Source organism: Salmo salar, chromosome ssa19, assembly GCF_905237065.1.
Source record: "Salmo salar chromosome ssa19, Ssal_v3.1, whole genome shotgun sequence".
Taxonomy (NCBI): Eukaryota; Metazoa; Chordata; class Actinopteri; order Salmoniformes; family Salmonidae; genus Salmo; species Salmo salar.
In genome coordinates this window covers 65,596,669-65,619,032 of record NC_059460.1, presented here as the reverse complement: position 1 = coordinate 65,619,032, position 22,364 = coordinate 65,596,669, and the positions used below count along the sequence as shown (strand labels likewise).

Genomic DNA, 22,364 nt, shown 5'->3' with positions numbered 1-22,364 from the left:
AAAAGGGCTTTATTACAGACAGAAATACTCCTCGGTTTCATCAGCTGTCCGGGTGGCTGGTCTCAGACGATCCAGCAGGTGAAGAAGCCGGATGTGGAGGTCCTGGGCTGGTGTGGTCTGCATTTGTGAGACTGGTTGGACTCATTGCCAAATTCTCTAAAATGACGTTGGAGGCGGCTTATGGTAGAGAAATTAACATTAAATGATCTGTCAACAGCTCTGGTGGACATTCCTGCAGTCATCATGCCAATTGCATGCTCCCTCAACTTGAGACAGCTGTGGTATTGTGTTGAGTGGACTTTTATTTTCCACAGCACAAGGTGCACCTGTGTAATGATCTTGCTGTTTGATCAGCTTCTTGATATGCCACACCTGTCAGGTGGATTATCTTGGCAAAGGAGAAATGCTCACTAACAGGAACGTAAACAAATTTGTGCACAACATTTGAGAGAATTAAGTTTTTTGTGCGTATGGAACATATCTGGGATCTTTTATTTCAGCTCATGAAACCAACACTTTACATGGTGCGTTATATATATATATATATATATATATATATATATATATATATATAATATAATTATATATGCGTTATAATTATATTATATATATAATTAATAAAATAACAAAATCCTGGTTGTAAGCGAACCACAATATCCAGAGTTCATAGCAATATCAGGACATAGTATCGCCTCTGTCTAGGTGGATCCAGTTGAGAATGGGCGTCAACAGGTAGCAAACGTTATTCACTGTCCCAGCCACTCGTTCATAGAACATCAGATAACATTTTTTTTTTGTGTGTGTCGACAATAAACAGGTAACCGATCAAATTTGACTCCAGTAGCCTGTGCTTGCTTGTAGTTTGCACATTCAGGTACTGAGCACCACAACATGACTAGACTTTACAGGAGATATTCCTCGGAGCCGAGGACAGTGGGCTGGCGGCAATAAAGAACCCTGCCCATGATGTGAATACTCGTGTGGAGAAATATCCAAATCTCCGTGTTTGTAGCCACCACTTTCAGTCAGAGGATTTCGAAATGGACATGAAGTTTCAACTGATGGGGTTGCCAGGTCGTCGAATGTTGAAAAGTGAAGCTATTCCGTCGATTTTTCTCTTCACTTCAAAGAGGAATGCATCCGATCACCCAACATCAGCGCAGAAAAGAAGTCGAGCAGAGGTAATGTAGCTAACTAGCTAGGAAACTATTTGTTTATCTAAAAAAACAAATAAAAAAATCTAGCTAGCAAGATGTTATAATACGCTGGCTGGCCATTCCAACGCGAATCAATGTAATTAGCCAGCTGCTATCTGGCAATGTGATTTGTAACTTTGCAATTTAACGTTAGCTATGTTAAGATACGTTAACTACAGCCTACCGGACCGTATCTAACCGTTAACTAGCTAACTTCCGCAGAGGCCAATGTGACTGGCCTATGTGTTCTATTTACAGAGTCCAATCCCATCAACATCTGCAGCACATCAACATCAAGCTCAGCACCAGGAACTAGTAGTGTAAGTCGCCTTTGCTCAATCTTTCCATTATGACCAAATAAATGACTAGAGCTAGGCATTAACATGGTCTGTCTTATCATAGTTGGTGTGTTTTATACGTAGGCTACAACTTGTACTGTAGTTTTCTCTGTATTATGGAGGCTTAGTTGATTGTTTATGCAAAGCTTGAAGTCTAACTTGAAAGAAAAATAGAGGTATTAGTATGGAGGAGATGGTGTGGGGTGACTGACTGGTGTCTTTTGGGGGTGGGTATTGTGTATGAAGGTTAGTATGCATGATCTATTGACATGAGGGGGATAGGAGGATATAGTACATTGTTTGAGTGTGTATTGATGGGTACAAAGTAGTTAAATGTTGGCTAATCACTGACTAGTGTGTGTGTCCTACATATTAATCTTGCTGCTGCTTATAAAGACCTTGACACCAGCTTTAGTAGTACAGATCCTGTAGACCCATTGGATGAAAGCTTTCAGTCAGGAACAAACTCAACATCCTCTGACTCAGAGAAGAAGAAGAAAACACTGCATGGGACTGGCAAGAGCCAAAGTGTGTACTCTTTGAGTCCAAGGTCATGGAGCTCATGAAGTTCTGCCAGACATGTGGATAGCCAATCATCTCTACAGCCATTTCATCTGTTGGGGCTATGATGAAGGTGAATTGGGACTGTAATGGCAGACACACAGGGACATGGACCTCCTGTGGAAATGGCAGAGGTTCATCTTCTCACAGCTGCATCTGTGATGTTGTCAGGAGGCACTTACACCAAGCTGCAGGACTGGGCTCAGACCATGAACCTGAAGCTGTTTGGCAGCACCACCTACTATCCGATTCAGAATACCTACCTGTTTCCAGTCATAAATGCAGAGTATGGGGAAGGAAGGAACACTAATTTGGCAAGACTGTTCCTGGATGGTGTTGGAGCACAGCTGTCTGGTGATGCACGCAGCGACAGTCTGGGCTACAGCACTATATTTGCATTGCTATTTAACATGCAGTGCCTTATGTGTGTTAGTATGTGTTATTTATCACGTGTTTTCATTGATACAGGTCTTGTCTTTGTAATTTTTATGGTGATAAGTCATACAACAATTTCCCAAGTCGGGATCAATAAAGTACTATTCTCTACTCTCTTGCTATAGCGCCAAATACACCACCTATTCCCTGATTACCGATGACATCAGTGAGATTGTGCAGAGTGAACTAATACAGGTACAGTACAATGAATACAGTTTACAGTATGATGGTCAATGGCATGTTGTGTTATCACACCTAGTGACTGGCTGTAATTCTGTGTTACTTTTGTCCGTTATAGGACACGGAGGCACCCAGTTCTGTTGCGATTTGAGGTAGTAATTGGCTTCAAGCGAGCTCTGACAAAGCTGTTGGACAACATGGGTCTCACAGTGGATGTGGTCACAGCCGACCGTTCCCCATCTATACGCAAGATGAGGGATCTCTTCTCTGACATCCAACAAGAGCTTGATGTGTCGCATACAGTTAAAGATTAGCACTGCAGAACCCAACCTTGAACAAAATGGGTCCCGTTATGTTTGCCGAAAATCAAACACTGCTTTCCACAGTAAGAACCTCATACCAAGAGCCAAGCATGGTGGTGATAGTGTGGTGGTTTGGGGATGCTTTGCTGCCTCAGGACGACTTGCCTTAATAGAAGGAACAATGAATTTTGCTCTGTATCAGAGAATTTTACAGGAGAATGTCAGGCCATCAGTCTGTGAGCTGAAGCTGAATCGCAGCTGGGTCATGCAGCAAGACAATGACCCAAAACACACAATCAAGTCTCCATGAAAATGGTTAAAAAGCAAGCAACAAATTTGGAGTTTTGGAATCGCCTAGTCAAAGTCCAGACCCAATCCCAATTGAGATGTTGGGGCAGGACTTGAAACGAGCAGTTCACGCTTGAAAACCCATAAATGTTGCTGAGTTAAAGCAGTTCTGCATGCAAGAGTGGGCCAAAATTCATCCTCAGTGACGTGAGAGACTGATCAACAACTACAGGAAGTATTTGGTTGCAGTCGTTGCAGCTAAAGGTGGCACAACCAGTTATTGAGTGTAAGGGGGCACTTACTTTTTCACACATGGGAATTGGGTGTTCCATAACTTTGTTAATTAAATAAGAATAATACATTTTTGTTATTTGTAAACTCAGGTTCCCTTTATCTAATATTAGGTTTTGGTTGAAGATCTAATAACGTTCAGTATATCAGAAAGAAAATCAGAAAGAGCTGATCAGTTTGTTGTATAAAAACGTTTGAATGGCTAGTCACTTTTTATTTTTTTTTTCAAACAGGTCTCCAAAATAAACATCTGCTGAAGGCCAAGAAGCAAGGAAATGAGACCTTGTGTCCCTCGATACGTTCCCTCACAAATCACATGTTTTGGTGTTCAGCCAGGTGTAATGGAGACCCTGAAGTAAATGAAATGGAGAGAACCGCACACTCTGTAAGTTGTGTTTCTTGTTCACTGTAATGTGCTGTCATTCTCACCCCAAATCTGATCGATATGCATTGGTCCAGGAGACACCTAGCACTTGTACTGGTGCATGTCCTGTACTGATCATATCTAAAAGCAAATATATGTTTGTCTTTGAAGGAGCTGAAGCGTATGTGGGCCTCCGTTCTCAAGGGCATCTGTGAGGTACACAGCTGGACACAGGGAAGAAGTCCACTGTCAACACCCTGACCTCAGTTGTGTTTGGCCTCTGCAATTGTGTTGGACAAGCATTTGAAAACTGTAGTCATCAATAACAGCATAACGTTTTAAAATTTTCAATCAGAAAAGCCAAAATACTTTGTCTACTCTTTTTTTTTTTTTTATATAAACACACAGACCATCTGGAGGCATTCCACAGTGCTCTCCTAAAGTACTCCCCAAAGCGGGAGCATTTTGGGCTCCTGTGAATGAAAACATGGACACAAAGAGTGGAAAGCATAATGAGAATGTGGGATGCAAACAAGCCAAGACAGCCAAAGGTATTTATGAAAGCAAAATCCCCTCTTGAGAATACAAAATCACCAATAAACAAGCCAGGTGCTCCTCAAACTTTTCACACACTTGCAGTCAGTTCTTTGGCATAGGGGAGAGGAGGTGTTAGTATACTCTTCTAGCCTATTCACTCTATTGTTGGCAGTGCTTGTCTACTAAACAGCACAACTGAAGGTGCTCATACACAACAATACATGCCTAGACTGTCTACAAGTCAAGCCCCCCTCAAACGTTTCACACCTTTGCTAACAGCCCATCTCAATGCTCATTATTGCCTCTGAGTATAACAAAACGTAGTGTCTCGCGAAAGTATTCACCCCTTGGGGTTACAAACTAGAATTAAAACAGATTTTTGGGAGGTTTGTATCATTTGATTTACACAACATGCCTACCACTTTGAAGATGCAAAATATTTTTTATTGTGGAACAAACAAGAAATAAGACAAAAAAACAGAACTTGAGCGTGCATACCTATCCCCCCCCAAGTCAATACTTTGTTGAGCCACCTTTTGCAGCAATTACAGCTGCAAGTCTCTTGGGGTATGTCTCTATAAGCTTGGCACATCTAGCCACTGGGATTTCTTTCCCATTCTTCAAGGCAAAACTGCTCCAGCTCCTTCAAGTTGGATGGGTTCCGCTGGTGTACAGCAATCTTTAAATCATACCACAGATTCTCAATTGGATTGAGACCTGGGCTTTGACTAGGCCATTCCAACATTTTAAATGTTTTCCCTTAAACCACTCAAGTGTTGCTTTAGCAGTATGCTTAGGGTCATTGTCCTGCTGGAAGGTGGACCTCCGTCCCAGTCTCAAATCTCTGGAAGACTGAAACAGGTTTCCCTCAATTTCCTTGTATTTAGCGCCATCCATCATTCCTTCAATTCTGACCAGTTTCCCAGTCTCTGCCGAGCGAAAAACATTCCCACAGCATGATGCTGCCACCACCATGCTTCACTGTGGAGATGGTATTCTCTGGGTGATGGGAGGTGTTGTGTTTGCGCCGGACATAGTGTTTTCCTTGATGGCCAAAAACCTACATTTAAGTCTCATCTGACCAGAGTATCTTCTTCCATATGTTTGGCGAGTCACCCCCATGCCTTTTTTGGCAAACGCCAAACGTGTTTGCTTATTTTTTTTTTAAGCAATGGCTTTTTTCTGTCCACTCTTCCATAAAGCCCAGCTCTGTGGAGTGTACTGCTTAAAGTGGTCCTATGGACAGATACTCCAATCTCCTCAGTGGAGCTTTGCAGCTCCTTCAGGGTTATCTTTGGTCTCTTTGTTGCCTCTCTGATTAATGCCCTCCTTGCCTGGTCTGTGAATTTTGGTGGGAGGCCCCCTCTTGGCAGGTTTGTTGTGGTGCCATATTCTTTCCATTTTTTAATAATGGATTTAATGGTGCTCCATGGGATATTCAAAGTTTAGGATATTTTTTTATAACCCAACCCTGATCTGTACTTCTCCACAACTTTGTCTCTGACCTGTTTGGAGAGCTCCTTGGTCTTCATGGTGCCCCTTGCTTGGTGGTGCCCCTTGCTTAGTGGTTTTGCAGGTTCTGGGGCCTTTCAGAACAAGTGTATAGATACTGAGATCATGTGACACTTAGATTGCACACAGGTGGACTTTATTTAACTAATTATGTGACTTCTGAAGGTAATTGGTTGCACCAGATCTTATTTAGGGGCTTCATAGCAAAGGGGGTGAATACATATGCATGCACCACTTTTCCGTTTTTAAATTTTTGAAACCAGTCTTTTTTTTTTTTTTTCACTTCACCAATTTGGACTATTTTGTCTATGTCCGTAACATGAAATCCAAACAAAAATCTATTTAAATTACAGGTTGTAATGCAACAAAATAGGAAAAACATGAATACTTTTGCAAGTCACTGTACCAGTGTAATGTACCCATTTTTGTTTACAGATGAACATGGTTTATTTTATGGTTACACATCCTCATGATCTGTCTTCATGTCTTTCCAGGAGACTTGCAGTACAAACGAATCGATTGCAAGAGGGCGAAGCAGTGGGTGGTGAAGAAAATGTACTAACCCACAACTTCAGGGAGAGACTTGTCCACCTGGCTGTGTAGCGAAGAAAGGACAAGACAGTGGTATACAAGCAGCCAATGTCACAGCTCCCCAACATCCCTGCCTACATCGCCACAGCACCAATGGCTACTAAACCAGCTGCCATTGACCAACACAAGATGAGGTTCACCAACTGAAGAACATTCAGGACACTGCCTGGGTCATTCAGCCAACACAACATTCATATTAAATTAGGCTGATAGTAGTATAATATAGAATGCCTAGTATGCTTACAACTCAAATGAAATTGTATTTGTCCCCTGTAAACAGGTATAGACTAATTGTGAAATGCTTACTTACGAGTCTTTTCTCCAATAATGCAGAGTTAAGATAATGATATAACAAATAAAAATGGTGACACGAAAAATAAGTAAACAGTGAATAATGAATAGCACAACGAGTAAAAGTGACATGGCTATATACATGGAGTACCAGTACCGAGTCGATGTGCAGGGGTACGAGATAATTGAGGTAGCTATGTACATATAGGTTGGGGTAAAGTAACTAGGCAACAGAATAGACAGTAGCAGCAGCGTATGTGGTAAGCTGCAACATCGAGAGAATCCTGACTAGTTGCATCACTGCCTGGTACAGCAATTGCTCGGCCTCCGACCGCAAGGCACTTCAGAGTGCAGTGCGTAGGGCCCAGTACATCACTGGGGCAAAGCTGCCTGCCATCCAGGACCTCTACACCAGGCGGTGTCAGAGGAAGGCCCTGAAAATTGTCAAAGACCCCAGTCATAGACTGTTCTCTCTACCGCTTGCCATGCGGTAGTACCGGAGTACCAAGTCTAGGACAAAAAGGCTTCTCAACAGTTTTTACCCCCAAGCCATAAGACTCCTGAACAGGTAACCAAATGGTTACCCGGACTATTTGTATTGTGTGCCCCCCCCCCCCCTCTACTCTCTGTTTAGCTTATATGCATAGTCACTTTAACTATACATTCATGTACACACAACCTCAATTGGCCCGACCAACCAGTGCTCCCGCACATTGGCTAACCGGGCTATCTGCATTGTGTCCCACCACCCGCCAACCCCTCTTTTTACACTACTGCTACTCTCTGTTCATCATATATGCATAGTCACTTTAACCATACCCACATGTACATACTACCTCAATAAGCCTGACTAACCGGTGTCTGTATATAGCCTTGCTACTCTTATTTTCAAATGTCTTTTTACTGTTGTTTTATTTCTTTACTTACCTACACACACATACCTTTTTTTCGCATTATTGGTTAGAGCCTGTAAGTAAGTATTTCACTGTAAGGTCTACACCTGTTATATTCGGCGCACGTGACAAATAAACTTTGATTTGGTGAATGTGTGTGTGGCATCAAATCAAATTTGATTGGTCACATATGCGTGATTAGCAGATGTTATTGCGGGTGTAGTGAAATGTTTGTGCTTATACCGCCAACAGTGCAGTAACATCTAACAAATTACACAACATATACACGCAAATTTAAGTAGGAATGAATTAAGACTATATACATATGGACAAACGATGTCAGAGCTGAACGGACTAAGATACATTAGAATAGTATAGAAAAACGGTATATACATATGAGATGAGTAATGCAAGATATGTAAGCATTATTAAGTGAACGAGATACCGTAGAATAGTATACAAAACCGTACAGTCGTGGCCAAAAGTTTTGAGAATGACACAAATATTAATTTCCATAAAGTTTGCTGCTTCAGTGTCTTTAGATATTTTTGTCAGATGTTACTATGGAATACTGACGTATAATTACAAGCATTTCATAAGTGTCAAAGGCTTGTCAAAAGTTGATGCAAAGAGTCAATATTTGCAGTGTTGACCCTTCTTTTTCAAGACCTCTGCAATCTGCCTTGGCATGCTGTCAATTAACTTCTGGGCCACATCCTGACTGATGGCAGCCCATTCTTGCATAATCAATGCTTGGAGTTTGTCAGAATGTGTGGGTTTTTGTTTGTCCACCCGCCTCTTGAGGATTGACCACAAGTTCTCAATGGGATTAAGGTCTGGGGAGTTTCCTGGCCATGGACCCAAAATATCGATGTTTTGTTCTCCAAGCCACTTAGTTATCACTTTTGCCTTATGGCAAGGTGCTCCATCATGCTGGAAAAGGCATTGTTCGTCACCAAACTGTTCCTGGATGGTTGGGAGAAGTTGCTCTCGGAGGATGTGTTGGTACCATTCTTTATTCATGGCTGTGTTCTTAGGCAAAATTGTGAGTGAGCCCACTCCCTTGGCTGAGAAGCAACCCCACACATGAATGGTCTCAGGGTGCTTTACTGTTGGCATGACGCAGGACTGATGGTAGCGCTCACCTTGTCTTCTCCGGATAAGCTTTTTTTACGGATGCCCCAAACAATCGGAAAGGGGATTCGTCAGAGAAAATGACTTTACCCCAGTCCTCAGCAGTCCAATCCCTGTACCTTTTCCAGAATATCAGTCTGTCCCTGATGTTTTTCCTGGAGAGAAGTGGCTTCTCTGCTGCCCTTCTTGACACAAGACCATCCTCCAAAAGTCTTTGCCTCACTGTATGTGCAGATGCACTCACACCTGCCTGCTGCCATTCCTGAGCAAGCTCTGTACTGGTGGTGCCCCGATCCCGCAGCTGAATCAACTTTAGGAGACGGTCCTGGCGCTTGCTGGACTTTCTTGGGCGCCCTGAAGCCTTCTTCACAACAATTGAACCGCTCTCCTTGAAGTTATTGATGATCTGATAAATGGTTGATTTGGGTGCAATCTTACTGGCAGCAATATCCTTGCCTGTGAAGCCCTTTTTGTGCAAAGCAATGATGATGGCACGTGTTTCCTTGCAGGTAACCATGGTTGACAGAGGAAGAACAATGATTCCAAGCACCACCCTCCTTTTGAAGTTTCCAGTCTGTTATTCGAACTCAGTCAGCATGACAGAGTGATCTCCAGCCTTTTCCTCGTCAACACTCACACTTGTGTTAATGAGAGAATCACTGACATGTCAGCTGGTCCTTTTGTGGCAGGGCTGAAATGCAGTGGAAATGTTTTTGGGGGAGTCAGTTCATTTGCATGGCAAAGAGGGACTTTGCAATTAATTGCAATTTATCTAATCACTCTTCATAACATTCTGGAGTATATGCAAATTGCCATCATACAAACTGAGGCAGCAGACTTTGTGAAAATGTATATTTTGTGTCATTCTCAGAACTTTTGGCCACGACTGTATATACATGAGATGAGTAATGCCAGATATGTAAACATTAAGTGACTAGTGTTCCATTCCTTAAAGTGGCCAGTGATTCCTAGTCTTTGCCTATAGGCAGCAACCTCTAATGTGCTAGTGATGGCTGTTTGGCCTTCCCTGTAGCTCAGTTGGTAGAGCATGGTGTTTGCAACGCCAGGGTTGTGGGTTCAATTGCCACGGGGGCCCAGTACAAAAAAAGAAAGAAATGTATGCATTCACTACTGTAAGTCGCTCTGGATAAGAGCGTCTAAAATGTAATGTCCTCTAATGTCCTGTTTAAGAGTCTGATGAGCTTGAGATAGAAGCTGATTTTCAGTCTCTCGGTCCTAGCTTTGATGCACCTGTACTGACCTCGCCTTCTGGATTATAGTGGGGTGAACAGGCAGTGGCTTAGGTGATTGATGTCTTTGATGATCTTTATGGCCTTCCTGTGACATCGGGTGCTGTAGGTGTCGGGGGGGTAGTTTGCCTTCGGTAATGCGTTGGGCTGACCGCACCACCCTCTGGAGAGCCTTGCGGGCGGTGCAGTTGCCATACCAGGCGATGATACAGCCCAACAGGATGCTTTCAATTGTGCATCTGTAAAGATGTGTGAGGGTTTTGGTGACAAGCCACATTTCTTTAGCCTCCTGGGGTTGAAGAGGCTCTGCGGCGCCTTCTTCACCCCACTGTCAGTGTGTGTGGTCCATTTCAGTTTGTCAGTGATGTGTATGCCAAGAAACTTGAAGCTTTCCACCTTTTCCACTGTGGTCCCGTCAATGTAGATAGGGGGGTGCACCCTCTGCTGTTTCCTGAAGTCCATGATCATCTCCTTTGTTTTGTTGATGTTGATTGACAGGTTGTTTTCCAGGCACCACACTCCCAGAGCCCTCACTTCCTCCCTGTAGGTTGTCTCGTCATCGTTGGTATTTAAGCCTACTACTGTTGTGTCGTCTGCAAACTTGATTATTGAGTTGGAGGCATGCTTGGCCACGCAGTCATGGGTGAACAAGGAGTACAGGAGGGGGCTGGGCACGCACCCTTGTAGGGCCACAGTATTGAGGATCAGCGGAGTGGAGGTGGTTTCATACCTTCACCACCTGGGGGGGTGTGCGTCAGGAAGGCCAGGACTCAGTTGCACAGGGCAGGGTTCAGACACAGGGCCTCAAGCTTAATGATGAGCTTGGAGGGTACTATGGTATTTAATGCTGAGCTATAGTCAATAAACAGCATTCTTACATAGGTGTTCCTCTTGTCCAGATGGGATAGGGCAGAGCGATGGCGATTGCATCGTCTGTGGATCTATTCGGGCTGTAAGCAAATTGAAGTGGGTCTAGGATGGCAGGTAGGGTAGCGTGATATGATCCTTGACTAGTCTCTCAAAGCACTTCATGATGACAGAGGTGAGTGCTACAGGGCGATAGTCATTAAGTTCAGTTACCTTTGCCTTCTTGGGTACAGGCACAATGGTGCCCTCTTGAAGCATGTGGGGACAGCAGAGAGAGATAGGGAAAGATTGAATATGCCTGTAAACACACCAGCCAGCTGGTCTGAGCATGCTCTTAGAAAGGGCCAAGGGATGCTGTCTGAACCGGCAGCCTAGCTAGGGTTATAACGTTTAAATGTTTTACTCACATCTACGACGGAGAAGGAGAGCCCAAAGTCCTTGGTCGTGGGCCGCGTCGGTGGCACTGTGTTATCCTGAAAGCGTGCAAAGAATGTATTTAGCCTGTCCAGAAGCAAGACCTCGTTGTCTGCGATGTGGCTGGTTTTCCGTCTGTAGTCCTTGCCACATACGTCTCGTGTCTGAGCTGTTGAATTGCGACTCCACTTTATCTCTATACTGATATTTAAAGTGGTTGTTCCACTGGATATCATAAGGTGAATGCACCATTTTGTAAGTCGCTCTGGATAAGAGCGTCTGCTAAATGACTTAAATGTAAATGTAATGTTATACACAGAAGATCTCCACTAATATGAATCACATGGTTTATCCGTTTCTCTGTGACAACCGATAACTTAAGAAGAATGTTGACTACAAACACAAAGTTGGCAATGTCTTTGCAATTGATACAAACAAGTGACTTATAAAAATATGCTTCAAATGATAACTGAGATGACTGCATTAAAATATAAACAGTAGGCTGTAGGCCTATTTTAATCATAAATACATTTCATGTTCAAATGAGTAATATTTTGCTACTTGTGGGCTACTGTCTGTAATTTGTCTCAATTAATTTCATGATGTGTAGCCTAACATGTGCGCAATGATGTGCCAAATCGGTGATTCAGTGCATTTTTACTGGGTAAGCAATAGAATAAGCTGCTTCAATATTTGCAGCCGTAGGTGGTAGGTAACTAAGAGCTGAGCTGATTTTGCATGGCTTCTCAAACAGCTACAACTGTGTATGCATTCACACATCAAGTCCTTTCTTGAGTTGAGCTCGGGGATGGAACAACAGTTGAACATCTGAGCTTGTGGTTGTTTGTGGGGGTGGGGTGTGTGTGTGTGTGTGTGTGTGTGTGTGTGTGTACGTACGTACATATGTACAGTTGAAGTCGGAAGTTTACATACACTTAGGTTGGAGTCATTAAAATTTGTTTTTCAACCACTCCACAAATGTCTTGTTAACGAACTAAAGTTTTGGCAAGTCGGTTAGGACATCTACTTTGTGCATGACACAAGTCATTTTCCCAACAATTGTTTCCAGACAGATTATTTCACTTATAATTAGGTTAATTGACATCATTTGAATCAATTGGAGGTGTACCTGTGGATGTATTTCAAGGCCTAGCTTCAAACTCAGTGCCTCATTGCTTGACATCATGGGAAAATCAAAAGAAATCAGCCAAGACCTCAGCGATTTCCAAATGCCTGAAGGTACCACATTCATCTGTACAAACAATAGTGCGCAAGTATAAACACCATGGGACCACGCAGCCGTCATACCGCTCAGGAAGGAGCCGTGTTCTGTCTCCTAGAGATGAACATACTTTGGTGCCGAAAGGTCCAAATCAATCCGAGAACAACAGCAAAGGACCTTGTGAAGATCCTGGAGGAAACAGGTACAAAGTATCTATAGCCACATTACAACGAGTCCTATATCGACATAACCTGAAATTCCGCTGAGCAAGGAAGAAGCCACTGCTCCAAAACCGGCATAAAAAAGCCAGACTATGGTTTGCAACAGCATATGGGGACAAAGATTGTACTTTTTGGAGAAATGTCCTCTGGTCTGATGAAACAAAAATAGAACTGTTTGGCCATGATGACCATCGTAATGTTTGGAGGAAAAAGGGGGAGGCTTGCAAGAGCACCATCCCAACCGTGAAGGACGGGGGTGGCAGCATCATGTTGTGGGGGTGCTTTGCTGCAGGATGAACTGGTGCACTTCAGAAAATAGATGGCATCATGAGGAATTGTGAAAAACTGTTCCTGCATACTGCTATGAAAACTCACCTCATTCTCGAGAGCAAATAAACGTTTTATTGGATACACGCCATGTCTACTTATTTGCTATATTGACAGACTAATTTACAGTTTTATTGAAACATGGTTACTTGCCAACAAATGAAAGTTGAAATGATGCACCAACTCCCTACATCATTTGTTTTAGCAGTAATATTGTAGCTAGTTACTTCCAAATACATTTCATGAATATCACAATAAATTGATGCAGTATTTGAAGTTCTCATGAGTGTTTTCTGATGCAGCTTGAATCATTTAGTCACTTGTCATAGACTTGTAAAAAAAAATTATATAAAACATTTGATCAAACTCCATTATATACATACTCGCTAGCTCAACTTGCCTAGCTTGACTTGTAGTGGTCCTAGCAAGCCCTGTTATGGCCGAATCAAAAAAACTATACAAAACACTGCCTCATGTTAAAAGAGAGCTTTTTACAGAAAACCAAAAATGTCTCAAGCACCCTTCTCATCAATCAGTCAATCTTCATGAATCATCAGAATCAGCCATTGTAATTATTTAATAATCTTGGATAAACAGTGCACGGTAACATAGCTCCCGTGAACCTGTAGAAACTAGTACTGCCTCGGTTTAGCCCGCCTTTGAGGGTCGGAACACAATTGTAGAAGGATGAAGGGCTCCCGTCAGGCTGTAGTCTACAAAGCCATGTATGTGTCAAATGTGTCAACCTAGATATCCTGCAATGTTGTGGCAGACAGGAACATCGTTGAGACAAGTCCAATGGCTCTATTGAACAAGGTTAACCATATCTACTCGCTGCTAGAATGATTGTGCAATTGGTGAAACACAAAGGTCACAATAATTGCTACAAAACATGACTCCATTCATTTTTGGATCAGACAGTAGGCTCAATCAATCGCTGACGTCACTGGTTGAATTCTCTCGGCGCGAGAATTTAAAAAAATGCAACTATGGTGCATAATTATGTCTGAAACACCTCTCATCACTCATAATTATGTAGGGAGACTGAAAAAGCAGTATCTCAGTGCTGTGTGTACCTCTGTTTCTGCCATGACAGGATGCAGAGGAGAGCGGTCTTCTGGGTGATCAGGAGAGCAGTGGTCAATGTCGGCAAGACAGCACTGGACCGTGTGGTCAAGATGGCGATGTGGTGGACAGTGCAGGGCAAGACGCAGCAGACAGGGTTTACTTGGACCTCATTCCTGTACGATCGTTCCTGCACACGTCCTGTGGCAGAGGGTCCCCAAACAAAGAACCCCCCCGCTCTTCACCCGCTGCCACTGAGGAGCAGCAGGCCCTCCCTAGCCAGGTATGGAACCAAATCATTCAGGATCTAAACCCAAGGCTAATACTGTATCCATTGCAATCATGTAAGAATGTCTAGCTTATATCTTAAGTAAATTCAGTGAGCATCAATTCATTATATGAATTGAATTAAGCTTAACCCTGATTTTAATGCATTGATTTGAACAATACCATTGTTTAGTATCTTGTGCTATGAATAATATTGCTTTGGATGTTGTTAGAATAAAACGAGAAATGTTTGTACGTGTAGATAAAATAATTAATTAAATGTAATGCATATCTACGTTCCTAGGTTGATTCTAGCATCTTATCCGAATCAGAGCTTCCACCATCCCACAATGGAGTGGAACCCACTGCTAACACCAACAGACCTGAGCAGGAGCGCCCCCTGTCTCCCAGCCCTCTACAGCCCTATACCCAGGCTCAAAAGACCTCTCTCCTCAGCCAAGACATCCAGAAAAGGGCCAGTCCAGGCATGCAGCACCCCCAGGCCCCCAGTACAACCACCCTTAACACACAGCCCCCCAAAACCCCTCAGAGTCCTGCAGCTACCACTCTTGCATTCATCCTACCCCCTCACAGTCCCCAACCTCTCAGAGGCCGGAGTGCCAGCAGTGGAGACCAAAGGACCAAAGTCTTATCCACAGGTGAGAAATTAACCAAAGACACAGAGGATATTGGAGAGCAATGTAATTGAAGAGTCACTAATCAAGTACAAACTTTTTACACAGAGTGAATGGAAACCGGCACACTATAAATAGATCTATTTGTTTATCCTGTTCTCCAAGATGGCGTAGCAGTTGGACGTGTGTTTGTCTTGTCCTGTGTGAATAGTCTGTAAATAGTCTCTTTCTTCATTTTTTTCGGATATATTTTAATCTCACTTTCCATCTACAAACTAAATATACTTTCCTGCAACCCGCCTCACCCAATGTGGTACGGATTTGCTATTTTTATACTTTATAACTGGAACCTCCATCAGAAGCTAGCCAGCTAACTAGCTACTAGCTATTAGTCATTGTTAGCCACTGCTAGCGGTCTTCACCTTTAGCTCGGACACCAGCCAGCTTTAGCTCGGTCAATACCTGCCAGTCTGTACAGAGCAATACAAACCCAGAGCATATCGGACTACTTTTCTCTACCATATCACTGGATTCCTGCCGCAAGCTCTGGACCATTACACCGTATCATTGCAGCTAGCTAGCTGCAACCGAGTGGCTATTGTTGGCTAACGCCTCTGTCCAGACGCAAGCACCAGTTAGCCTTGAGCTAGCCTCGAGCTAGGCCCATCTCCCGGCTAGCCGAGGAAGTATACGAGCTAATTCTTGGCTTACAATACCTGTTTTGCCAATTGGCCTGGACCCTTTATTGTCGACACGGAGCCCCGCTGATCTAGCTGATGCCTGCTGGACTATTCACTAACACGGTACCTCAATTTGTTTATATGTCGGCCCCAGCCTCGAACTCAGGTCCTGTGTGTACCTAACTGACCCTCTCTGCCCATTCATCGCCATTTACCCGTTGTTGTCTTAGCTCTCCCGATCAACACCTGTGATTGCTTTATGCCTCTCTCAAATGTCAATATTCCTTGTCTACTGCTGTTAGTTCTTATTGTTTAATTTCACTGTAGAGCCCCCAGTCCCGCTCAACATGCCTTAGATAGCTCTTTTGTCCCACCCCCCAGACATGCGAGGACCTCACCGGGCTTAACTGGTGCCTCCAGAGATGCAACCTCTCTCATCGTCACTCAATGCCTAGGTTTACCTCCACTATACTCATATCTTACCATACCCTTGTCTGTACATTATGACCTGAATCTATTCTACCTCGCCCAGAAATCTGCTCTGTGCCCAACACACTTGACCACCAGTTCTTATACCCTTAAGTCGTACCCTTATCCTACTCCTACTCTGTTCCTCTGGTGATGTAGAGGTTAAACCAGGCCCTGTAGCCCCCAGTACTACACCTATTCCCAGGCGCTCTCATTTGTTGACTTCTGTAACCGTAAAAGCCTTGGTTTCATTCATGTTAACATCAGAAGCTTCCTCCCTAAGTTTGTTTTATTCACAGCTTTATCACACTCCTCAAACCCGGATGTCCTAGCAATGTCTGAAACCTGGCTTAGGAAAGCCACCAAAAATTCTGAAATTTCCATCCCCAACTACAACATTTTCAGTGAAGATAGAACTGCCAAAGGGGGCGGAGTTGAAATCTACTGCAGAGAGCCTGCAGAGTTTGGTCATACTATCCAGGTCTGTGCCCAAACAGTTGACCTCATCCCATCAGGAGAGGATGCCTGGTTATTCTTTAAAAGTGCTTTCCTCACCATCTTAAATAAGAATGCGCCATTCAAAAATGTAGAACTAAACAGATATAGCCCTTGATTCACAACAGACTTGACTGCCCTCAACCAGCACAAAAACATCCTGTGGCATACTGCATTAGCATCGAATAGCCCCCGCGATATGCTACTTTTCAGGGAAGTCAGGAACCAATATACACAGTCAGTTAGTAAACCAAAGGCTAGCTTTTTCAAACAGAAATGTGCATCCTGTAACACTAATTCCAAAAAGTTTTGGGACACTGTAAAGTCCATGGAGAATAAGAGCACCTCCTCCCAGCTGCCCACTGCACTGAGGCTAGGAAACATTGTCACCACCGATAAATCTACGATAATCGACAATTTCAATTAGCATTTTTCTACGACTGGCCATGCTTTCGACCTGGCAACCCCTACCCCGGCCAACAGCTCTGCACCTCCCGCAGCAACTCCTCCCCCCCCCCACTTCTCCTTCAACCAAATCCAGATAGCTGATGTTCTGAAAGAGCTGCAAAATGTGGACCACTATAAATCAGCTGGGCTAGACAATCTGGACCCTCTCTTTCTAAAATGATCCGCAGAAATTGTTGCAACCCCTATTACTAGCCTGTTCAACCTCTCTTTCATGTCGTCTAAGATCCCTAAAGATTGGAAAGCTGCCGTGGTCATCCCCCTCTTCAAAGGGGGAGATACTCTAGACCCAAACTGTTACAGACCTATATCCATCCTGCCCTGCCTTTCTAAAGTCTTCAAAAGCCAAGTTAACAAACAGATCACCGACCATTTCGAATCCCACCGTACCTTCACTACGCAATCTGGTTTCCAAGCTGGTCATGGGTGCACCTCAGCCACGCTGAAGGTCCTAAACGATATCATAACCGCCATCGATAAAAGACAATACTGTGAAGCCGTCTTCATCGATCTGGCCAAGGCTTTTGACTCTGTCAATCACCGCATTCTTATCGGCAGACTCAATAGCCTTTGTTTCTCAAATGACTGCCTCACCTGGTTCACCAACTACTTCTCAGATAGAGTTCAGTGTGTCAAATCGGCCTGTTGTCCGGACCTCTGGCAGTCTCTATCGGGGTGCCACAGGGTTCAATTCTCAGGCCAACTCTTTTCTCTGTATATTTCAATGATGTCTCTCTTGCTGCTGGTGATTCTCTGATCCACCAATACACAGACGACACCATTCTGTATACATCTGAACCTTCTTTGGACACTGTGTTAACAAACCTCCAAACGAGTTTCAATGCCATACAACACTCCTTCCGTGGCCTCCAACTGCTCTTAAATGCTAGTAAAAGTAAATGCATGCTCTTCAACCGATTGCTACCCGCACCCGCCCGCACAACTAGCATCACTACTCTGGACGGTTCTGACTTAGAATATGTGGACAACTACAAATACCTAGGTGTGTGGTTAGACTGTAAACTCTCCTTCCAGACTCACATTAAGCATCTCCAATCCAAAATTAAATCTAGAATCGGCTTCCTTTTTCGCAACAAAGCCTCCTTCACTCATGTTGCCAAACATAACCTCATAAAACTGACTATCCTACCGATTCTTGACTTTGGCGATGTAATTTACAAAGTAGCCTCCAACAGTCTACTCAGCAAATTGGATGTAGTCTATCACAGTGCCATCGTCACCAAAGCCCCATATACTACCCACCACTGTGACCTGTATGCTCTCGTTGGCTGCCCCTCGCTAGATATTCATCGCCAAACCCACTGGCTCCAGGTCATCTATAAGTCTTTGCTAGGTAAAGCCCCGCCTTATCTCAGCTCACTGGTCTCCATAGCAACACCCACCCATAGCACGTGCTCCAGCAGGTATGTTTGCCCGCCTTTCCTTCTAGTTCTCTGCTGCCAATGACTGGAACAAATTGCAAAAAATCACTGAAGCTGTCATATCTCCCTCACTAACTTTAAGCATCAGCTGTCAAAGAAGCTTACCGATCACTGCACCTGTAAACAGCCCATCTGTAATTAGCCCACGTAGCTACCTCATCCCCATATTGTTATTTATTTAAAACACTTTTGCTCTTTTTCACCCAAGTATCTCTACGTGCACATCATCATCTACACATCTATCATTCCAGTGTTAATGCTAAAGTGTAATTATTTCGCCACTATGACCTATTTATTGCCTTACCTCCCTAATCTTACTACATTTGCAGACACTGTACAGTCGTGGCCAAAAGTTTTGAGAATGACACAAATATTAATTTTCACAAAGTTTGCTGCTTCAGCGTCTTTAGATATTTTTGTCAGATGTTACTCTGGAATACTGAAGTATAATTACAAGCATTTCATATGTGTCAAAGGCGTTTATTGAGAATTACATGAAGTTGATGCAAAGAGTCAATATTTGCAGTGTTGACCCGTCTTTTTCAAGACCTCTGCAATCCGCCCTGGCATGCTGTCAATTATCTTCTGGGCCACATCCTGACTGATGGCAGCCCATTCTTGCATAATCAATGCTTGGAGTTTGTCAGAATGTGTGGGTTTTTGTTTGTCCACCCGCCTCTTGAGGATTGACCACAAGTTCTCAATGGGATTAAGGTCTGGGGAGTATCCTGGCCATGGACCCAAAATATCGATGTTTTGTTCCCCAAGCCACTTAGTTATCACTTTTGCCTTATGGCAAGGTGCTCCATCATGCTGGAAAAGGCATTGTTCGTCACCAAACTGTTCCTGGATGGTTGGAAAAAGTTGCTCTCAGAGGATGTGTTGGTACCATTCTTTATTCATGGCTGTGTCCTTAGGCAAAATTGTGAGTGAGCCCACTCCCCAGGCTAAGAAGCAACCCCACACATGAATGGTCTGAGGATGCTTTACTGTTGGCATGACACAGGACTGATGGTAGCGCTCATTCCCCAACCAATCGGAATGGGGATTCATCAGAGAAAATGACTTTACCCCAGTCCTCAGCAGTCCAATCCCTGTACCTTTTGCAGAATATCAGTCTGTCCCTGATGTTTTTCCTGGAGAGAAGTGGCTTCTATGCTGCCCTTCTTGACACAATGCCATCCTCCAAAAGTCTTTGCCTCACTGTGCGTGCAGATGCAATCACACCTGCCTGCTGCCATTCCTGAGCAAGCTCTGTACTGGTGGTGCCCCGATCGCGCAGATTCAGTTTATTTGCCTGGCAAAGAGGGACTTTGCAATTAATTGCAATTCATCTGATCACTCTTCATAACATTCTGGAGTTTATGCAAATTGCCATCATACAAACTGAGGCAGCAGACTTTGTGAAAATTAATATTTGTGTCATTCTCAAAACTTGGCCACGACTGTCCATAGATTTTTCAATTGTGTTTTTGACTGTGCGTTTGTTTATCCCATGTGTAACTAACTCTGTGTTGTTGTTTGTGTCGCACTGCTTTGCTTTATCTTGGCCTGGTCGCAGTTGTAAATGAGAACTTGTTCTCAACTGGCCTACCTGATGAAATAAAAAATAAATAAAAAATCCTAAGGTGGATCCCATTCCGATCAAAGTGAATTCATGTTTATTTTGTTAGTATAGGCTAGGATAGTCTATACACACAGTTAAAAAAGTTAACAATGTGCAAACTGACAGGCAATAAACTTGAGACAGACGTGTTTTTTATTATACACTATTAATCCCATGTAGAATGTTTTACCTGAACTATGCACATATGGATCTATCTTAGTTTTTTTTACAGCTTTTTTGCTACATATACATACATTTTACGTATATATTTTACATGCACATTTTGCATACACATTTTACATACACTGCATGCACAATTATTAGGCAAGTGAGTATTCTGATCTTATCATTATTTCTATGGACATTTTCCAACTCCAAACCATATAAACTTGAATGCTTATTGGATTTAATAATTTTCGGTGGTTGGCGGTGTGCATAATTGGCGGTGTGCATTATGTGCATAATGATTAGGCAGCTTCATTACCTCAGGTAAAATGGGCCAAAAAATAGATTTAACTGACACTGAAAAATCAAAAATGGTAAAATGCCCTTCACACGGATGCAACACTCTTGAAATAGCTAAACTATTGAAGCGTGACCACCGGCCAATCAAACGTTTTGTTGCGAATAGTCAACTGGAGCGCAAAAAACCCATGGAGAAGAAAAGGTGCAAATTAACTGCAAAAGACTTGAGAGGAATTAAACGTCAAGCTACCAGGAACCCATTATCCTCCAGTGCCACCACAGAACTGCAACCTACCTGGAGTGTTCAGAAGTACAAGGTGTTAAGTGCTGAAGCGTAAAGATTGGGCAAAGAAATACCTGAAGACAGATTTTTCAAAGGTTTTATGGACAGATGAAATGAGAGTGACTCTTGATGGACCAGATGATTGGGCCCGTGGCTGGATCAGTAATGGACACAGGGCACTTTGAGTCAGGCGCCAGCAAGGTGGAGGATGGGTACTGTTATGGGCTGCTGTCATTAAGGATGGACCTTTTCGGGTTGAAGATGGACTGAAACTTAACTCTCAAATCTACTGCCAGTTTCTGGAAGATACTTTCAGTAGTATCTTACAAGCAGTGGTACAGGAAGAAGTCCTCAGCATTCAAGAAGGCCATGATCTTTATGCAGGATAATGCTCCATCACATTCATCCAAGTACTCCACTGCTAGCCAGCAAGGGCCTCAAAGATGCCCAAATAATGACCTGGCCCCCTTCCTCACCTGACTTAAATCCTATTGAGAGCTTGTGGGCCCTTCTCAAACGTGAGATTCACAGTGAGGGAAGACAATTCACCTCTTTGAACAGCATTTGGGAGGCTGTGGTTGCTGCTTCAGTGAAAGTTGATCGTGAACAGATCAAGAAACTGACAGACTCCATAGATCGAAGGCTCATGGCAGTTATTGAAAAGAAGGGTGGCTATATTGGTCACTGAATAAACAAGTGAGTTGGGAGAACTTATTTTTGTAATTTAGTTGTCTAATAATTGTGCACACTAATAGTTGCCTAATAATTGTGCACACTTATATATTTCCCTGAGAAAGACATAACATTTCCTTTGTTAAACATTCAGGTTTGAGGTTCAACAGCATTTGGATTGACTGAGAGCATTGTTTGTTCAACAATAAAATGAATCCTGAGGAATACAATTTGCCTATTAATTATGCACATGTAAAATGTTTTATTTTCTTCCTCTTGGTTCCTAGCCATCCCTGGGGCCATCGAGGTGAAGCTGGGGAAGAACAGAACGGAGGCGGACATGCGGCTCTACACGGAAGAGCGTGACCGGCTGGAGAGAGAGAAGGAAGAGATAAGGAGCAGCCTAGTCAACCTGAAGAAGGAGAGGAGGGAGACCAAGGAGGAACTCAGCACCTGCCAAGGTACACCATCAACCCCTTGTGTTGGAGCACAACACATGGTTAGCCTTTACACAAGGGCTCTTTCTCAATTCATCTTTCCTCCATTGCTTGCATCCTTTCTCCTCACCTCCTACTGTGCACACATTGGTTTTAATCAACGTTGTTTC

At 43.3% G+C, this 22,364-nt stretch overlaps 1 protein-coding gene and 1 long non-coding RNA gene across 3 annotated transcripts in view; both read left to right on the top strand.

The window, feature by feature from the left end:
* Window positions 1-22,364, top strand: part of afap1l2 (actin filament associated protein 1-like 2) — a 173,941-nt gene that overhangs the window by 140,584 nt on the left and 10,993 nt on the right. For both annotated transcript variants that reach the window (XM_045702610.1, XM_014159299.2), the window contains exons 14-16: window positions 14,311-14,562; window positions 14,851-15,205; window positions 22,045-22,218. In XM_045702610.1, the coding sequence (XP_045558566.1) occupies window positions 14,311-14,562; window positions 14,851-15,205; window positions 22,045-22,218 (781 nt within the window). The remainder of the gene's footprint in view (window positions 1-14,310; window positions 14,563-14,850; window positions 15,206-22,044; window positions 22,219-22,364) is intronic.
* Window positions 610-7,132, top strand: LOC106579412 (uncharacterized). Its single transcript, XR_001322644.2, has 7 exons — window positions 610-1,181; window positions 1,455-1,516; window positions 2,656-2,725; window positions 2,829-3,586; window positions 3,825-3,976; window positions 4,127-4,506; window positions 6,499-7,132. It is a non-coding gene; the product is annotated as an uncharacterized lncRNA (long non-coding RNA).